A 21,133-nucleotide genomic window follows, 5' to 3' on the forward strand; every position below is an offset into this window, starting at 1 on the left:
TGATATCTCCCTTCTAAATTAATAAGAGATAAATTAATAAGAGATATCTTAAAAGTTAGTTACTTATTTATATAAATAGAATTAGCTGCATCCAACCTCATAGAAGTCAAGTAGGTATGATAACTGAATTTCATAAATAGACTTTTAATTTTTTGGATTTGGTCATTATTTTTTGGGGATATGAACACCAAATAATATTTCTCCATGCCAAATACTATACACATAATATAGTAGTTAGTAAAAAATAATGAGTTATTATTATAATCTTTTTCAAATACACATAAAAAAAGGTTGCTTAGTGACTACGACTTTCCTTCGCTATACAAAGATGTAATTTCAATCCCTTATAGCAGAACTTTATTTGTACCAGAAAAATAAAATTTAAAACTTAAATAATCAAGGCCCTAAAAAAATAATAAATAACGGAGAAGAGATCAAAGATTTAGCATATATGACATGCTGGAAAATAGGGAAAAGAGGAATGCTAGATAATAAATTCCATGCATGCCAATATCATATTACATTATATTCCGGATCCGGCCTCCAGGCTCCTCTTTGGAACCGTCAATAAATCCGGATATTTGGAGTTGGGTCATTTTTTCGGTCTAAAATTGGATTAAAAACGTTTAAATTTTATAAAGAGGAGTTAGAGATTTTTTCAATTATTTATTTTATATGAGTTCGGTTAAGGAGCCAATAGACTATTCGTACAATATGTACAATGGGCTATTGAGTTACAAAATGAACATCAAAAATCGAATTCTTGACCTTTCGAATCTAAAATTCTAATACCATGTCATAATACCACTCATTCCAAAAGTTTCAGCTAATGACAAAAGGTAACACTAATAGTTATATCTCTAATACTCCCTAATCCTCTATTGTTCACGTTGTATAAATATTCCATTGGCTCCTCTTATTTTTCCATTTTATATTTTTCAGATCTATTTTAATTTAAATGTTAGGAGTATTATTTTCTGCCACTCTAATTATATGATCCATCGTTTCGACTCGCAAATTTTTAATTTATTTTAGTACACGTACCAAAAACATATAGTACATATTAAATAATAAATAATAGGAGAATATTAGGAGGATAATGACTTTGTTGAACAATATAAACAACTACTAATCAAATAAAAATATATTACATTTCTAAATTAACTTTCTAAATTTTAATATTAAAATAACCATCTGTACACTAAAAAAATAAATATCCGATATATTTATTGTTTACATTGTTTAATATTTTCATTCTTTTTCTAAATAATAATGTGAAAGAAGGATTGGCAGATAGGAAATAGCGTGTAATATAGTCAAAGTGCCTTGCTAAGCAATATAAAAGCTAATGTAAAAAGACGTTAGAAAAGAGAGGTGCAAGTGCAGAGAAAGAAAATGATAGATAGCTTAACGGTACCAACAAGAATTCAGTAATCCACCCAACTAGAATCCAGAATTTCCAACATTTCTCCATTTCTCGTTTTTCGCAGGGCATTCTTCACTCACTGCCATTCTCACCTCTCAATACATCTTCCAAGCAAACACCCAATTACCCTTTCTCTCACAAAGATTCCTTCTTTACCGTTTCTCTCTCGTAATCGGTTATTCCTCCTAAAATACAAAAGCCTCAATTCAAGAAAAAGAAAAACCACCCCATTGGGTTAATCAAATTCGCAGGCGAGCTTCACCGGCAAGCTCGCCTTTTGTTTTTTTCCTTCCCCCAGAAGCCATGGCCACAAAGATTCTTTCTCCAGTTGCAATGATCACTGTTCTTGCCCTCCTCTGCCTCGTCACAATGGTCTTAGCCGACGGAAAATCCTCCACGCCATATCTCCGGTTATCTTCGGATGACGCCAGCGAACGGCAGAACGTGTGCCCCAACGCAGCATCATCATCGTGCCCCGTGAAATGCTTCCGTACGGACCCGGTTTGCGGCGTGGACGGCGTGACGTACTGGTGTGGGTGTGCGGAGGCGGAGTGCGCCGGCGCTAAGGTTGCGAAAATGGGGTTCTGTGAAGTTGGGAATGGGGTATCGACTCCTCTATCTGGTCAAGCTCTTCTTCTTGTGCATATCGTGTGGCTCATTGTGTTGGCTTTCTCGGTATTCTTTAGCCTTTTCTAACTGATATACAATACAAACCCTCTGTGTGTTTGAGCTTTGTTTTCGAGGGTTTCATTAGATTTGTACATGCGCTTTCCTTATTCTTCCTCTTCTCAGTTGGGTTTGTTTTCTTTGCTTCTTCCCTGACGGCAAAAGAAGGAATATATATAGTAACCTTTTAATCTAGTTGAATTACATTAGAGTTCTTCCAGCGTTTCTGTGCATTTTGTGCCTCGTTGTTTGTATTGAATTCACAAATATTGATCCTTCCTTCTTTGGGACTCGTAACAACATTTTATTTTTTATTAAAATTATTGGTAATTCTCATTGGTTAATAATTAATAGCATAATATAATAGTTGCTCTTATTAAAAATAAAAGATAATAAGAATCATTTACAAAGTTATCTAAGCTTCTAGAGCATATTTTATTCCAATTTTGTTCCCTTCCAAACATATAAAGGCCAAAATATGGAGGGAAGCGCTCAGTGAGTTGTCCCCATTACTATAGGATGGTGCTTGCTGTAAATTAATATATGAACGAAGGGTGTTGGGCCCAAAGTTAACCTAATTCATTGGCTTTCTTTGGCCTCCCAAAAGCTATTCTCCGACAAATATATTGTCTTTAAAATCTTTATCCAAATGGTTTTGAAGTTATTTATCATTCGGCAGGCTTGTTTCGCTAGATGCGCTAAATTTTGGCATTCTAAATTTTTGAACTCTAATCCTCAATTATGCTTACTCTAAGTAACTTTATTCTAATTTTTTTTAATGAATGTCTTTATCTTTTTTTGGGCTAACCCACCAAAATTTGACAATTCTGGCTTCTAACATTTTACAAAAATTTTTCAAAAATTTTATAATATTCAACACATATAATGGGATAATCTATACTATTATTTTGATAAAAATTTTCTTACTTACCTAATTCAACAAGTTCTCTTTCCAATCTTCTAATTTTTTTAGCACCTTCTTTTTATCCATTCCAGTGCCTTTTGTTTTGATCTTCCCCATTTGGCGGGCTCCAGGTTGAGATGACTGTGAGCTTCTTGGGTAAATACAGTGGTCGTCCGTCTTGCTCCAGGATGGTATTCATTATTGATCTTAGTCTCCTTAGGCAAACGCAATGACTCATCCCACTGGTTCCAGGTTGAGATTTGAGATTTCTTTGACCCATCCGCGCGATAGATGACTGATTATTTATATATATGCATATGCTTTGAGTTTCGCGCTGCTAGGACTGTCCAAAGTTTGCTACCGGACATATCGGGTTTGGCTGGATAACCGACAGATGATATCATCGGTCATAGGACAGACATACATCATGTGCATTTGTATGGTTTGTTTGAGTATGCATACTTTGGTTTGCTTAATTGTTTATATATGTCTATATGCTACATATGAACCACTATTTTATGACTTATTTTGGATCAAATCGAGTGGATTCTATCAACTTTACGCACACTTATCCATATAATTTGCATGTTTTTAAATTTCCTTCCGAATTTTGTGCTATGATTGAAAGCATGCTTCCTAGGCTTTAAAATTACAAATTTTTAATCCTCTGTTATTATCATTCGATGTCGTGATATGTGCGTTAAGTGATTACAGAATTTATAGAGCAGGAATGGCATAGAGGATGAAGAGGAAGCATGCTAAAGTGGAAGGAACACAAGAATTTGAAGATTTGAGAAGATAAAAGCGACGCGTGAGCATGGTTGAAGCGTACGCGTGATCAAGCAATCTTCCAAGCGACGCGTACGCGTGACTGATGCGTACGCGTGACAGGAGCGTCGTCCACTGACACGTACGCGTGACTAATGCGTACGTGTGACCTTGTGCAGAGCCCACCGACGCGTACGCGTGACGAGCGTCACGGGCTGCAATTAAAGGAATATGCTGGGGGCGATTTCTGGGCTGATTTTAGCCCAGTTTCAAGCCCAAAAATGCAAACTAGAGGCAGGGATGAAGTTGAGACAAGAGACTTCACTTCAGTTTTAGTTTTACAATTAGTTTTTGAATTCTAGTGAGAGAAACTCCTACTTCTCTTTAGAATTTTTGATTTTCTTAGTTTACTTTTCAATTGGATCTTGAGAGAAACTGTGGTTACCTTCATTTTCTAGTCATTCTCCTTATAGTTTTCTTCTTTAATTCCTTTAGCACTATTTTCCATTTTGTTACTTGAATACATGTTTGGATCTTGTTACTATTGAATTTTGTTACTGCATTGAGTTATTTCCATATTTATTGTTATTTCTTATTTTGTTTTTTTTTTTTTTAACACAGTTAGCTCAACACAAAAAGTGGAGCAGAATGAAGGATAACAAAAACAAAACATAAATATAAATAACAAGTTGTAATCCGTAGTCATCTCCGGCATTGCCATCAACAACCAAACGGATCAACTCCACACCAATCCTTGTAACTCAAGAAGGACAGAATCTTTACTCCTTTAACACTTGTCTCAACTCTCTGGAAGACTCTACTATTTCGCTCCAACCAGATGTTCCAAATAACCGCACAGAATCCTATCAGCCATTTCTTTTGCTCAGTCTTACCACCTGTTAATCCAGTCCAACTCTCAAAGAACTCTTTAACTGTTCCCGGGGTGACCCATGTTCTATCAGAAAACGTCAGCCAAGCACACCACACCTGCCACGTAAACTCACAAGCAAAAAATAAATGATGTACAAATTCTATGTCCTTTTTACACAACACACAAATATTGTCATGATGATTAATAATGCCAAGTCTACTCAGCCTCTTCTTCGTGTTGCCTGCCTACTAGCACAAACTATACAAATAGCTCAACTCTTGGAGGAACCAAGCCTCTTCAAATGGAGATTGTGAAGCTGTAGCTCGTGATGTCGGCTGAGAGAGTCTCTTTCTGTAGTACCTGCACAAAGGAGTTAGTAGAAAAAACACAATTTTTATCAAATTTCCATACAACTGAATCCTCTCTATCCACCGATAACCTGACAACCCGTAACCGGTCGTGAAGTTGGTTGAGCAACTCTAACTCCCATTGGAAGAGTTGTCTCCTCCATTGGAAGTCCCATACCCACTCTAGCCCATCCCAAAACCCACAGTCCCCTATTACGGATCCTTGTTGATTTGAAACAGAGAAGAGTCTCGGAAAACAATCTTTCAAAGAGCCACCTTGTAACCAAGCATCCTCCCAAAAACGAATGTTTCTGCCATTTCTCACCTCCATTGACAGACCCCTGATCATCATATCTCTTGCCTGTTGCTCCTTGATATTGAGCTGGCAGATATCTTTCCACGGCTCCCTCTTGATGGCAAAGGTTGGCTTGATAACATTACAGTAGGGTCCAAGTGATTACAAGAGCAAACAACCTTCTTCCAAAGCGGACAGTCCTCCTTTGAAAAGTGCCACCACCACTTGAACAAAAGCGACACATTCCTAATTAGAGCATCTCCCACCCCCAAGCCACCTAGCTTTTTTGGAGCTTGTACTACCTCCCATTTCACCAGTGGTATCCCGTTATTCCCATCTTCTTTACTCCACAAAAACCTTCTTTGAAGTCCAATGATCTTTTCTGCAACCCCCTTTGGCATCTTATACAAGCTTAAGTAGTAAACCAGTAGGCTATTGAGAACAGATTTTATCAGGACCAACTTACCCGTTTTGTTGAGAGATCTAGCTTTCCATATGCTCAGCTTGTCTTCCACCTTGTCTATGATCGGTTTCCAAGTCTTCACCAACCGAGGATTGGCGCCAAGAGAAATTCTTAAATACCTGACAGGTAATACCGCTTCGGCACATCCCAACAGACCACACATACTCGTCACCCATTCCTTGTCACAATTGACTGAAATTAGGCTCGACTTTTCAAAGTTGATACTCAGTCCAGACATTAACTCAAAACATCGTAGGAGCCTCTTATAATTCACTAGCGTCTCCATTTCCTGGGGACAAAATAAGATTGTGTCGTCTGCAAATTGGAGATGCGACAATTCTATATTGTCCCTACCCACCAGTAGTGGAGAAATTCTGCCATTTCTAACCGCCTCCCCCACCATCCTGTGCAGAACGTTAACAACAAGAACAAACAGGAAGGGAGAGAGCGGATCGCCTTGCCTGACGCCCCTCTCCATCTTGAATGGCTTGGTCGGTGACCCATTGATCAACACTGACATAGATGCTGTAGTCACACATTCATTCACCCAGGTCCTCCATCTAAAACCAAAACCCATCTTCTGTAGCACTATATCCACAAAGCTCCATCTCACTCTGTCATAAGCTTTCTGAAAGTCCAGTTTAACAATTGCCACTTGCTTCTTTCGCATCTTAAGCCATTGGACCGTCTCACAAGCAATGAGGACACCATCATGTATTTTGCGACCCTTTACAAATGCAGACTGAGTCTCCCCCACTAGATGTGGCATCACCGATCGCATTCTTCTTACCAGCACTTTAGATATCGCCTTATAGACACAGCCAACCAGACTAATTGGTCTTAAGTCCTTGATTTTCTTGGCCCCCACAAATTTCGGAGCTAGCACCACCCAAGTAATTTGAATTGAGTTATTTTCCTAATTTTTATTATGTCTTTTATCTTTGCTCACCAAGTGTTTGAGAAAATGTCATCCATGATAATGGAGTAGATTTCCTTGCTTGGTTTGGGATTGAGTAATTAGAGCCACTTGAATTGTTTTATTCAAGTGTTGATTGGTAATTGAAGGTTGCTAATTAGTTTGAACCTCATCAACTCTAGTTCTTCTCTACAAAGTGATTAGGACTTGTGAGCTAAAGTTAATCGTTTTACTTGACTTTTCTTCAATCGTTAGAGGATAATTAAGTGAGAGCAATGAGCTTTTACCATCACACTTGGAGAAAGATAATAAGGATAGAAATTTCGATTCTCACCCCTAACCAAGACCTTTTATCTTGATTATTTCACAACTCTTGCTAGTTATTTATTGCTCTAATTTCTAGTTATTTATTTTTCTTGTTTTCAACTTTAAAAATCTCCAGGAAATCCTAACCAATAAATTGCGTCTTGTGTTAACTCCAAGGAAAACGACTCGGGATTCTACTCCCTATATTTGATTTTATTTGTGACACACATTTTAACTTTGACTAGCGAAAATCTCGTCGGTTAAGACTATACTTACAACGTTGATTTGAAAAAACCCTTTTGATAATTCTTGACCGACATTTATCCGCTAGTCACTATATGACCTAAATATTGTTTCTATTTTGTTGATTATATATTACTTGTATGCTTTGTATGTATTTGACCTTGAGAGGCCCTTCATATGGTGGAGGTGTTATGAGGGTTGTTCCACCCAGTGATTTGGAGGTTTGAAGGAGATTGATGTGAAGAGTTAGATTAGAATTAGAATCTCATTAGAAATATTACTGATATTTCTGGTTTAGAATAAGTTTTAAGATTAATCTGAATGTCGAAGTTTTAGGAATGCCTCTGGTTTTCCCGAGATCTTATATATTATCTATGTGAACACCTTTACCGTACTGAGAACCTTCGATTCTCATTCCATACATGTTACTTTTCGACCCGTTTGGTTATTGTCCATGTCCATCAAAGACATAGACACGGTGACACACATCCAGTGTTTGTTGTATGAGACACAAAAAAGTGAGAGACACGGTTACACACAAGAGTACATGGAATACGTGTATTTTGTGTCTCTTCCAAATGGTAAGACACGGAATTGAAGCCATGGATACGGATCTAAAACCTTTTTTGGACAATTTTATCCTCATTGATTTTTTGAAATTCCAAATTTCTCCTTCTCTATATACAGACCCTAATCAATTCTGAGCTCTTGTCTTCTATTTTCTGAAGCTTCGTGTGTTCTTCATTGTGGGTATGTGTTGGTTGATTTTGTGAAGCTTTTTATTATTCTAAGACAATCTCCTTCTCCTTTTCACAAACTTTAACTAATTCTAATCTCTTCTCCTCTGTTTCTGGCTTTCTGCAGCTTTGTATCTTCTTCACTTTGTGTGCTACCATTTTTCTGAAGTTTTTTATTGTTTTATCATAATTTTTGTCCTTCATCTGTGCTAGAAAACTCAACTCAAGGTTTGACATAATTATAATATTTTTGTTTATTTGTATGTTGTATTTGTATGCTGCTATATTGGATATTTTTTTTCTTTTTGAGCACATATGTGTTAGGTACTCTTCTGTTCTCCCTGTTCTGGGTATGCAAATTTATAGTTTTAAATATCTGAAATGATTATATTTTTAATGGGGTTTGGTTGGAGTATTATGTTGGGTTATCTTGTTTTCTCTGTTTTGGTCAATAAAATAGATTATAAGTGATGATAACTAAATTAAGAGTTCTCCATTTATGTATCAAAAACTATTAGCTTGATAATATGAGTATGTGATTATGTAATGAGTGTTTTCTTATCTCTATTTGAAGTTTAATTAAAATGATAAAGAAAAACTTATTTTTAGTGTTGTCATACTGGATATTAGAATTTATTTTATTTTTGTGCATTTACTTTTTATTGTTTGTTAGGAAGTGATGATGGATCGTTCTGAACAAATTAAGCTATGTGTTGGATATTACTGGATCATGAGAATGCAACAATTTGACACATTGATGTTATTTTTTTTAGTTACTTTATATATGTATATTAGAAATAGAAGGTGGGGTCATTCTTCAATTGGACGAAGAGTGAACACATTTCCATTAAGGCGAGATGCATTAGATAACATCATTGGGGCAGGCGGAGATAGAAATTGCATATGGGAGTTAAGAATGAGTTTGAATGCATTTGAAAATTTGTGTGAATTGCTACAAGTTCAAGGTGGGTTAGACGAAGATGGTCATGTTGGCATAGGCGAGCAAGTAGCAACTTTTTTGATCATATTAGCTCATCATACCAAAAATCGCAGTGTACAAGTTAGGTTTTATAGGTCTGGTGAAACTATTAGTAGGTATTTTCATAAGGTATTAGGTTCGATTTTGCGTGTCCAAAGTGTGTTATTTGTAAAGACAGACCCTGTACCTATAGATCCCAGATGAAAATGGTTTAAGGTAAGGTGTTGCATAAAGTTTAAATTTTTATTGGTCAAGTTTACTTGTATGTAATAACTATTTTATTTTGTCCATTTGATAGGGTTGTCTAGGAGTATTAGATGGCACTTACATAGATGTCACAGTCCCAAGGGTGATAAATCTAGGTATCGGACAAGGAAATCTAGAATATCCACCAATGTCTTAGGAGTTTGTAATCGGAACATGAATTTCGTCTATGTCCTTAGCGGTTGGGAAGGATCGGCATCTGATTCAAGGGTACTTAGAGATGCAATTACTCAATGTAATGGCCTAAAAATACCTGTTGGTATGTTTAAATTAATCTTTTGATAAGTGCATTAGCTATCTATTAAAGAATTACGATATACCCCTTATAATTTTTTCATCCTTCAATTTTAGGGTCTTATTATTTAGTGGACGCTGGCTATACCAATGGTAGAGGATTTTTATCTCCTTATAGAAATGTTAGGTATCATGTGAATGAGTGGGCTCAAGGTCACCGTGCACCACAAAATCGTGTAGAGTTATTTAATAAGAAGCACTCTTTAGCTAGGAATGTGATTGAGCGGCGCTTTGGGTTACTTAAGAAGAGATGGGCAATTCTACAAATCCCCTCATTCTATCCAATTAGAATTCAAAGTCACATTATTATTGCATGTTGTTTGTTAGAAAATTTTATTCAGATGAATATGGATGTTGATCCCGAGAAAGATGCAACTCTTTTACCAGAGCATATACCCGTAGGAGATGACACAATTGTTGATGAAGCCGACATAATTGATGTTGTGGAAAGTAGCCATGAGTGGACTCAATGGCGTGAGGACTTAGCAACTGGAATGTGAAAAATATGGAGAGGAGAACATGACACGTAGAGTTTCAAATTTTTCCTAATTTTATTATATCTGCAATTGTCGTAGACTATAAATTGTTGTACTAGAAATTATTTGAATTTTTTTTAGGCATAATGTATTTGCATACTCGGGTTAACTAGTTGTATTCTAATTAAAGATACATTTGGTTTTATTATTGTACGATTTGATTGTTTCTAATTTTATTGAAATTGGTGAATTATGTTGATATTCTACTAGTAATTATTTAAATTCTATTGCAATTGTTAATTTATTGTAGTGTTCCTCTGTTACTAATATGCTAGTAACTATTGTTATACTAAAATTTTGCTAGTGGCTTGATATTTATTGTGTTGTTGCTGTTATAGTAATTCCTCTTTTTTTATTATTGTGCAACTATATTATCCAACATCAATGGCTTCCATACCACGTCAGTGGACTGAACAAGAAACTAAACAATTTGTGGTCTTTATGGAGGAATTGGTTGTTGAAGGCAAGATGGCGGATGCCGGTCAATTTAAACTGGGAGCATTTCAAAAGCTTGCAGATAAGATGAATGAGAAGTTTCTTGGATGTGGTCTCACTGTGAAGCACATCAGACATAAACACAAGCAGTTAAAAGAAAAATATATGTATGTGACTGAGATGTTGGGTTGTAGCGACTTTGGATGGAATTCGGAAAAGATGTGTGTTGAAGTAGATAGCAAGCAAGTATTGGAAGTTTGGGGAAAGGTATTATTTTCATTTTTAACTTTCATGTGAATTTCAATTTTGCTATATTTATTAATGTCGACTTTGTTTTATGGTTTAGGGTCGCAATGTCACACTCTACACTCCCGGCAAGCCATTTCTCTTGTTTGAACGTCTTGGCAATATTTTTGGTAAGGATAGGGCTACTGGTGTTGAAGCATGTAGTGAAAAAGATGCTGAAGAAGATGTAACTCCGGGGTCTACATTTGCTGCGGCCACAACTGGTGGCTTGGGATTAGGTAGCGAGGATGTTGACATGGAGGATTTAGCTGCTGCTGAGAGTGAATTACCCAGCACCTTTTCGACCTCTTTTGCTTCATCAAGTGAGAAAAATCAAGGACGGCAATCTGCAACTAAAAAAACCAATGATGCTGCAATCCTATCAAACTTGACTGAAACTTTTAAATCTGCAGTAGAAGATCAAGGAAAGCATGTGCAAGTACTAGCAAATGCAATGAGTGGGGTAAATGACCAAGTGAATCTGGGCCGAACATTGAAGAGTCTTGGCTTTGACACAATGGAGATATTGCAAGTTGCAAAGAAATTTGTGCAAAATCCAGAATTGAAGGCAACCTTTTGGAGTTTGGACGAGGAAAATGCGGCATTTGTACGAGATATAATGGATAACTTTTAGCAATTCTGAGTGTAGTTGGTTTAATTAGTTGTTAGTTTGTTATGGTCTATTTGCTAAACATACTATGGGTACTTTGCTATTATCTATAAGGGTTTAAGTAATTGTTATATTATTAAAGTGTAATAGCTATATATGCACCTAATCTATGCATGAACTGACTTTTAGTTGTAATCTGCAATTCTATGTGTTGATTTTTTAGTTTAGGCACCTAAGTTATGTCTCTAGTGTTTATTAATTATATTATACAAAGTTACACTTCATATTGTGCAATTATGCATTATTGGAATCAAATTGTGTAATTCTGTATCGATTTTTGAATGTATTATGTAATTTTATCTTTAAAGTTATTTAGTCTGCATTCTCTTTGTTGATTTACATATTTATCATCTTAAATTTTAATAATGTGTATTTTTACAATTATGAAAGATAAACAAAAAAATTTACAAGTCTTAGGGCTCATGCATGCTGATTGTAATAGCTTTGGTTTTAAAATTCTGCACTTTATTATATTTGGGTAAACCAATATAAATTAAATGTGGAGTACACCAAATACTGTTAGCTAAAAGAAAACAATAAACCAAATACATTGTATAATAATGTGGAGTACATCAAATATTATTAGATGTCATGCTTCATTGTATAAATATATTGCCAACTAACATAACAACAGAAATACAAGAAAAAAGTCTATGTCATCCCAAGAGCCATCAACAACTACTAGCACTTTTTTCTCACAACTTGTAGCTTTATTATTTGGTTCTTCCAACTTTGCTCCTTATTGTTTGCTTCTTCCAAGCCACCAAATAGAGGTCAACTCTAATTATTCAACTAAAGTTTGATTCTTTTCCTATATGTAAATTGAACAATGTATTTAAAATATGAGAACTCAACTGGAGTATTAGAATTCAATTGGAGTTCTAGAATTCAATTCTTTGATACAATAACATAAGAAACTCAACTGAAATTTAAAAAGTACGACGACATTGATGATGTATAAAAGGCACTCATTAACATACATAGGATAGTAATTATAAAATATGCTTATAGCCAGCTCACATGCTAGAAAAAGATTGACTACAGCATTTCATCAAACCTAAAATGGAAGCTACGGAGAAATGAACAATTAGTAAGTTGAGTAAGAGATTGGTGAGCATCAACATCAAGTGCTGCCACAATAGCTACAACTAACATTAACATAGTCTATAAAGATTTTGTATGCCAAAATAAATTTCATTTTACTACTATATTCACTAATGGAAAAAATAAAATAATAAATTAAATAAAATACTAAAGAAAGAGAGGAGATCATAACGCCCATATAATTTTCAATTAAAAAGATACAAAATTTGAAGTGTCAAAGCAATACCTATTTAAAAAAACACTGGGATCAAGGACTTAAAGGCTTCAAATGTTATCCAATTTACATATATGTTTAGCAATCTAAGAATTAACACTCATTCAATGTCACCAATTCTTGATTTTTTCAGTATAACCAAAAAAATTAAGCAGCAACTTTTCTCCAATGATTCTCAATTAAATCTTGAAAGAGCGAGAAATTGATGGAAAGAAGAACATTATACCTGGCCTCCATGAAAACTGAACGTATACACAGTGGAGAAGAGGAATTCGCGACAAACAAAATAAGGGACAGAGCCACACGAAAAAACAAGCACTGGATACATAGATGGAGGAGAGGGTTTAGGGTAGATGCGGCCAGCGTGCAAGGTGAAGACATCCACGAAGGAGGAGAGCAACTAAGAAGAAGGAAGTGTTTTGGGAGTAGGGATGACTGACGATAAATGGTGAAGAATAAGGGTTTTTATCTCACCTTTTTTTTACTTTTAATATTAATTGTTTTTTAATTTAATTTATGAGGACAAAATAGTAATTTTTAGTTATGTAGTGTTCTTGTGTTTTGCAACCAAACATAATATTAGACACTACACTAGTGCCATGTCTATTATTTTCAAACACTATACACAAACACAAATATTTTATGTCTATGTCTCAAGTGTCTACGTCTTAATGTCTATGTCCCAATGCATACATAAACCAAACGGAGCCTTTCAGATGCAAGACGTGCATTGATGCGTCTCACTGAGCGTGCTGGATTTGCTTTCTTGAAAGTGAAGACTTATCTTTTGGGACTTATTATTTTGTTTTTTAGTTTATATAGTTTGTTCTCCACTTTTATACTTTATGTTGTATATCCCTCTTAGAGGATTATTTTGGAGAAATAGAACTTTTATGTTGTTTATGTTTTGAGGACTGTTTTTGTACACGCGCGCATGCGCACACATATTCTAGTCGACTATGGCTTCGCAGGTCGAGTCTACACACACATATTTATGATTTTTTGTATAAGCTTTTTATCTTATCGTTTTTCGTGAGCGTTGCATCTTCAATTTGTTTTGATCGTACTATTTTCTTTCAAGGCTCTTAGCTATATTATCATTATTATATATGTATGTATTTTATTTTTAGAGGTCATAGCGTCTCGCCACCTTTAATTTTCATCTTAGGCGTAAAGTTCATATATGTGGTAGGATGTTACAATTTTTGTAATCACAAGCTAATGATCTTTGAATTCAGTTATTGTTATTGTAGTTGCACATATTAGAGTTATTTAATTCTTTGGTTTCTATTATTAGAAATTTGTATTAACAAACACTAAGAAAAAGAATGAATGACAATTTGTCACACTTAATTACACTGTCATAAAATACTCAAGAAAATGAGAATCCATGTTCAAAAATTGTCCAATCTCTTGATACATTACAGGTACAAGTTCTATCTTATTCGCATCAATAATTAGCACCGATTGCAAATCAATTTTATTGATGTTCACTTCAATATTCTTTTGTAGCCATTACCAAGTTAATGCTTTTATGTTCTTCGTAACCAATATGTTGTATATCTTTTCTCCCAAAAATCTGTTTGTGTGAATATTAAACCAGAGATTATTGGACTATTTTACTGTCTTGGTAATTTCAATATGATCAGATACTTATGCTTTTCATTCTTTAGGTATCCACTTGATGAAAATTTTCAGGAAATAAGCTGCATATTTTTTAATTATTATTCTTTTTATTTTATAGTTTCCCATATTAGTCATCTCATACTAGAAGCGTCCATAGCAAAAAATTCTATAAATGTGAATTCAAAATCAGTTTCTGTAATTGTGTAAATAAGTTTTAATTTACTCATTGTAAAAGTATAAATCAAATGTGCTCGTGCGGGTCAAATTAAATTAGATCAACATCCACTTTTTCTTTTATTTTTTACCTATTTTTGTTGTTGACCTAACTTGGTATATTTCATCATATCCTATAAATGTGATATATCTATTAAGTTTTGCAAGTGTGGATTTTGCCACTGATTTTATTTTATTTATTTTCTTTTTCAGGGATAGCCAAATTAATGGAGTGTAGACTTCAAACATGATTCTATACTCTTTTGGAGAGCAGAATCGCAATTATGTGTATGAAGAATTTTAATAAGTCATTATACTTTTTTCTCAATGAAGTGGTAAATGACCAATTAATTTAATCAAATATCTCAAAGTACGTCATTGACATTGTCCTTTATAAAAATGATAAAAAATTACATTTTTGTCACAAGATCATGAGAAACACCCTTTTTTATAAAAATGATGGAAGATTATATTTTTGTCTCAAAGTACGTCTGTTATTTTTTCTATATGAGTTTTAGATTTCCATTCGCATTTGAATTTATGTTTGGTTGAACAATTTATTTTTGAATGATAGAACCTAACCTAGAGAGTTATCTAAACAGTTATGCTGCAGCATGTTAGAATGATAAAAATTATTGAACACAACTTAAACTTCCAATATTAAGTATTAAATTGATCTCTTATTATTTGGCGTAATTTTGTTTTGGTCTTTAAAATTTAAAGTATCCTATCTAAATTTAAAAAAGTTTTATTTAGCTTCAATATAATCCTACCGTGAGATTAAAGTTAAATAATTAACGAAATACTCCTATATGACAGCAGTACAAGAATAAGATCGATAATTTGGAGAACAAGTACAAGCTCTAAAAGTACAAAATCAACTGTGAATGTATCAATACATTTATTTATCATTCTCCTTAGTTTTATAAAAAATATTTCATTTAAATTATAAGAAGAATGATAAATAAATAAATATATTGATACATCCACAGTTGATTTTGTGCCTCTGGAGCTTGTACTTGTTCTTCAGATTATCGATTTTGTTCTTGTATTACTGTTATGTAAAATATTTCGTTAATTATTTAATTTTAACCTCACGGTGGGACTGCATTGAAGCTAAATGAAATTTTTTTTGGATTTAAATAAGATATTTTAAACCTTAAGGACCAAATAAAATAGAATTATGTCCAAACATAAGAGATCAATTTAGTACTTTATCTAACTTTTTAAATTATTTGTTATTAGTCTTGCTCATAAATTATACTTTATTAGAGTAGATATTTTAAATTTTGTCAAACGTATTTTTAATTGGGACCTATGAAAAATGATTCACAAATAGTATTTTGCTTGAAAAGCACTTGAAAAATGATTGTTACATATAGATTAATAGCCTAAAGAAAAGCCATGCAGCCAATAAATTTGACATTTTATTTTTTCAATTTGCTTTGATATTGTATCTTGAAACTATGAAAAATTAGGTGTGTTGTGAATATGATTTGATGATTTTTTATATAATAATTATAAGAATATAAATCACTAAAATAAAATGATACATAGAACGACGGTTAATCTTTTTAAATATTGAAAGATATTTGGTGTAATGCGTGATTATGATGTAGTTATGTATTTTATTGTAATATTAGAAGTTAGTAAAAAACACTCTTCACGATTTGTAGACAATAGTAAGAAGATAAAAAAAATAGTAAAAAACATAAAAATAGAGGGAGCAACCGAACCACTAGAAGTATAGATTTGTGAGGGAGATAATAAAATTTGAGACTTACAGCCGTTAAGGCTCAATTCCTTTTTATCTCCCTCGTAAATCGCTCCACCATATTTTTAGTTACTCCTTCCATTTTCTTTTTTTATTTATTTTTTTTTTGTCTTTTTGTTGTTGACTACAAATCAAAGAGAGCAATTACTGCTAGCCTCAAATATCACAATAAAATACACAATTGTATTATACTAACTGGCAGCCAATATTTTTTTTAAAAAAATCTAGAATAACTAATTTGATTTTTTTTTTGTTATAAAAACTTTAAATTTAAGTATATGATTAGTCTCTTATGTAATTTGAGTATATGATTTTTTGTTTATGAATTTATCAAATGGACAGAGACATATAAAGATTGGACCATATCAAAATTTTTTATTTTTCACTAATTCACTATTTTTCTTATAAGGAGTGTTTTTTTTTTTTGTTATTAATTATAATTCTTTTTATAGAATAGAAAAATGATATTTGATCTCATATATAATTGAATTTTTTTGTTTTTGAATAGTTAAAACGTATTCTAAAAGTTATCATTAAAAAAATTATTAAAATATATAAATTAATGTAAACTAAAATATTAAAGAATATTAACTATATTAATTTTTATATATTGATTTTTTTAACTAAATTAAATATTAATACAACAAAAAAATTAATTATTTAATCTTTTTGTATACTAAAGGCCTATTTGAAAAGCTTTAAAAGTAACTTTTTTGAATTTTTGACTTATGAAAATTAGTAATATTAATGTCCGAACGTGATTTGATGCTCCAAAGTTGTTTGGAGTTTTAGTACTCTTTAATTAAAAAAAAATCATCATTTAATTACTAAGGAGAGAGAAAAGAATCATCATTAAATTCTATTTGGCTAAATTTTTTATTTTAATTTAAATTTATTTTATTTTTAGATTGATATTAAATTATTATAAAATTATGACAAAAAAATTTAAAAGAATTAAAAGGACATAATACTCTTATTATTTTAAAATTAATACAAATAAATTTATTTAAAATTTATAAATTTTAAATAAATATATTTATCTTATTTTAAATAAACATTTTCTATTATTTTTTAAAGTGGTTAAACATGGTCTTTAAATATCTTAACAAAAAAGATAGATATATGTAATTTTTTAAATTAATAATATTAAAGTGTATATATAAGTACATAATATCTGAAAAGATTAATAAATCTTATTTAAAAAATATAGTTAGAGATATTTTTTGCTTAAGATAATAAAAATAATACGAATACGTTTATTTTTATTAAATTAAATTATTAATTTAAATTATATTTATCTAAATTTTAAATAAAAAATTTTAAAAAATTTAAGATTTAAATATGTGAATAAAATTAGATTAATAAAAAAATAAAAATATACAAATATGATTCAAATTGTACAGAAATAGGAAGAAGTTTGTTTGTGGACAAATTTATTATTTTCAATGAACAAAAGAAGATAGTATATTAAATAAATTTTATGAAATAATAATTTTAAATAAATAACTAAAATAAATAAAATATAAAATTATTAATTAATTAAATTTTATTAACTAATTTAACAACTTATATACTAATAGAGCATATTGTTATAAAATAACTAAATAAATAAATATAGAAGAGGTAACAAAATTAAGAAATATAAAGAGAGAGAAAGAAGTATTGCAACGTAAAAGAGAGAGAGAGTATTTTATTGCTTATTGTTGTGTAAAAAGCCTCAGTCTATGCCCCTATTTATACATGTATGTGCAAGGTTTTACTTTTTCAAACTATATTAAATACAATCATCCTTGAGAATGGACATCCACATAAGATGTGATAAAGCATTCTTATCACAACACTCCCATTGGATGACCATTTAGGATTATTGCCTTATTAAAACCTTACTAAAGAAAACCCAATGGAAAAAAAACTTTAATAAAGAAAAAAGAGTACAATATCCTTTGTGATGGGGACTGCCTCATTAAAAACCTTGTCAAGAAAAATTCAATGGGAAAAAAACCTGACTAAGGAAAAAAGAGTACAGTCTCCCCCTCTTGCCGACATCATTTAATGTCTCGAAATCGGCGCTTCCCAATTTCATGTACCAATCTTTCAAAGGAGGATTTTGGGAGTGACTTTGTGAATAAATCTGTCAGATTGTCACTTGAATGGATCTGTTGGACATCAATTGTCCCTTGATTTTGAAGATCATGAGTGAAAAAGAATTTGAGAAAAATATGCTTTGTTCTATTGCCTTTGATGTATCCGCCTTTAAGTTGAGCAATGCATGTTGTATTATCTTCAAACAGGACAGTTGGAGCTATCTTATGATCAATCAGTCCACATGATGACAGAATATATTGGATCACACTCCTCAGCCAAATACACTCGCGACTAGCTTCATGTATCGCTAGTATTTCAGCATGATTAGAGGATGTTGCAGCAATCGTCTGTTTCGTGGACCTCCATGATATAGCTGTACCACCATATGTGAACAGGTATCCTGTTTGAGATCTCCCTTTATGTGGATTAGACAAGTATCCAGCATCTGCATAGCCAACTAGTTGTGACTTGGATCCATATGGATAAAACAATGCCATATCAACCGTTCCATGAAAATATCGAAAGATTTGTTTGATTCCACTCCAATGTCTTCTTGTTGGAGAGGAACTATATCTTGCTAGTAAATTCACAGCAAATGATATATCAGGTCGTGTATTATTAGCAAGATACATTAGTGCTCCAATGGCACTAAGATATGGTACTTCAGGACCAAGAATATCTTCATTGTCTTCTTTAGGACGGAATTGATCCTTTTTCACATCTAAAGATCTTACGATCATTGGAGTACTTAAGGGATGTGACTTATCCATATAAACTTTTCAAGATCTTCTCTGTGTATGTTGTTTGATGAATAAAGATCCCATTTTTTATATGCTCGATCTGCAGGTCGAGACAAAATTTAGTCCTTCCAAAATCTTTCATCTCAAACTCTATTTTTAGAGTTTTTATAATTGTTGGAATCTCTTCAGGAGTCCCAATGATATTTAAATCATCAACGTACACAGCAATTATAATGAATCCAAATGCAGATTTCTTTATGAAAATACATGGACATATATCATCATCCTTGAATCTATTTTTGGCCAGATACTCAGTAAGACGATTATACCACATTCGTCCAGATTGCTTTAGACCGTATAAAGATCTTTGCAATTTAACTGAGTATAACCCTTGCGAATATTCACTGGATGGTTTAGATATCTTTAGTCATTCAGGGACTTTCATATAGATATCCCGATCTAATGAGCCGTATAAGTAGGCTGTTACCACATCCATTAAATGCATATGTAATTTATAATATGCAGATAAACTGACCAAATAACGCAATATTATCGCATCCACTACAGGGGAATACGTTTCTTCATAATCTATATCGGGCCTTTGTGAAAAACCTTGTGCCATAAGTCGGGCTTTATAGCGCACAACTTCATTTTTCTCATTTCGTTTTCTCACAAATACCCATCGGTATCCAACAGATTTTACATCTTCAGGTGTATGGACTACAGGTCCAAAGACTTCACATTTTGCAAGTGAGTCTAATTCAGCCTTCATGGCTTCTTCCCATTTTGGCCAATCATTTCTTTGTCGACATTCTTCGACTGATCTTGGATCAAGATCCTTACTTTCATGCATGATATTTAATGCCACATTATATACAAATATTTCATTGACAATTGTCTTATTTCGGTCCCATTTCTCTCCTGTAAAGACATAATTTATCGAGATCTCGTCATTTTCACAATTTTCAGGTACCTGAACGTCTTTTGGCGTTAAAATTATATCAGAATTTTGGACAACTGCAGGTGTCTTTACTGTGTCTTTTTCAACAGGAATATTATTTACCTCTTTTCTCTTTCGAGGATTTTTATCTTTGGAACCGACAGGCTTGCCACGCTTCTGGCATGTATTTGCTTCAGTGGCTATTTGTCCTATTGGGACATCAATTCGAATTGGGACATTTTCTGCCTTGCCACGCTTCTGGCGTGAATTTGCTTCAGTGGCTACTTGTCCTACTGGGACATCAATTCGAATTGGGGCATTTTTCGCTGGTATATAAGATTTGGTTATCCTCTTTGTATCGAAAAATGCATCAGGCAATTCATTTGCTATTCTTTGCAAATGTATAATCTTTTAAACTTCTAGTTCACATTGCCCTGAACGAGGATCTAAATGCATCAACGATGATGCATTCCAATTAAGTTTATTTTTAGGAAGCTTATTCTCTCCCCCTAATGTTGAAAATTTTGATTCATCGAAATGACAATCCGCAAACCGGACTTTAAATACATCTCCCGTTTTTATCTCAAGATACCTTACTATAGAGGGAGAATCATATCCAACATATATTTCTAATTTTCTTTGGGGTCCCATTTTGGTGCGATTAGGTGGTGCAATGGGAACATATATTGCACACCCAAATATTCTTAAATGGGAAACATTTGGCTGCTGGCCAAAAGCTAATTGCATAGGAGAGAACTTATGGTAACTCGTTGGCCTCAAACGAATAAGTGTTGCGACATGTAAAATAGCATGCCCCCAAACCGAAGTTGGGAGATTTGTTCTCATAAGTAAGGGTCTAGCAATCAATTGGAGGCGTTTAATAAGTGATTCTACTAACCAATTTTGTGTGTGAACATAAGCTATTGGATGTTCAACACTTATTCCATTAGCCATACAATAAGCATCAAAAGCTTGGGAAGTAAATTCACCAGTATTATCAAGACAAATTACTTTGATTGGATTTTCTAGAAA

The 21,133-nt window shown here is 33.0% G+C and overlaps 2 protein-coding genes across 4 annotated transcripts; both read left to right on the forward strand.

Moving 5' to 3' along the window:
- Window positions 1-1,359: 1,359 nt before the first annotated feature.
- LOC107621610 (uncharacterized) lies at window positions 1,360-4,245 on the forward strand. Of its 3 annotated transcripts, none has more exons than XM_088509325.1 (2): window positions 1,360-2,101; window positions 3,725-4,245. In XM_088509325.1, the coding sequence occupies exons 1-2, from the start codon at window positions 1,730-1,732 to the stop codon at window positions 3,740-3,742; spliced, it is 390 nt and encodes a 129-aa protein (XP_088365451.1). In that variant the 5' UTR covers window positions 1,360-1,729; the 3' UTR covers window positions 3,743-4,245. The 3 variants fall into 3 exon arrangements, with proteins under 3 accessions (XP_088365451.1, XP_088365447.1, XP_088365456.1); XM_088509321.1 differs by lacking the exon at window positions 3,725-4,245 and adding an exon at window positions 3,128-3,717; XM_088509330.1 differs by lacking the exon at window positions 3,725-4,245 and adding an exon at window positions 3,089-3,216.
- A 6,370-nt stretch (window positions 4,246-10,615) lies between these two features.
- LOC148581249 (uncharacterized) lies at window positions 10,616-11,369 on the forward strand. Its single transcript, XM_088492335.1, has 2 exons — window positions 10,616-10,717; window positions 10,797-11,369. The coding sequence occupies exons 1-2, from the start codon at window positions 10,616-10,618 to the stop codon at window positions 11,367-11,369; spliced, it is 675 nt and encodes a 224-aa protein (XP_088348461.1).
- The last annotated feature ends 9,764 nt before the right edge of the window (window positions 11,370-21,133 follow it).

The sequence above is a fragment of the Arachis ipaensis genome, chromosome B10 (genome assembly GCF_059453495.1).
Source record: "Arachis ipaensis isolate K30076 ecotype BB chromosome B10, ASM5945349v1, whole genome shotgun sequence".
Classification (NCBI taxonomy): Eukaryota; Viridiplantae; Streptophyta; class Magnoliopsida; order Fabales; family Fabaceae; genus Arachis; species Arachis ipaensis.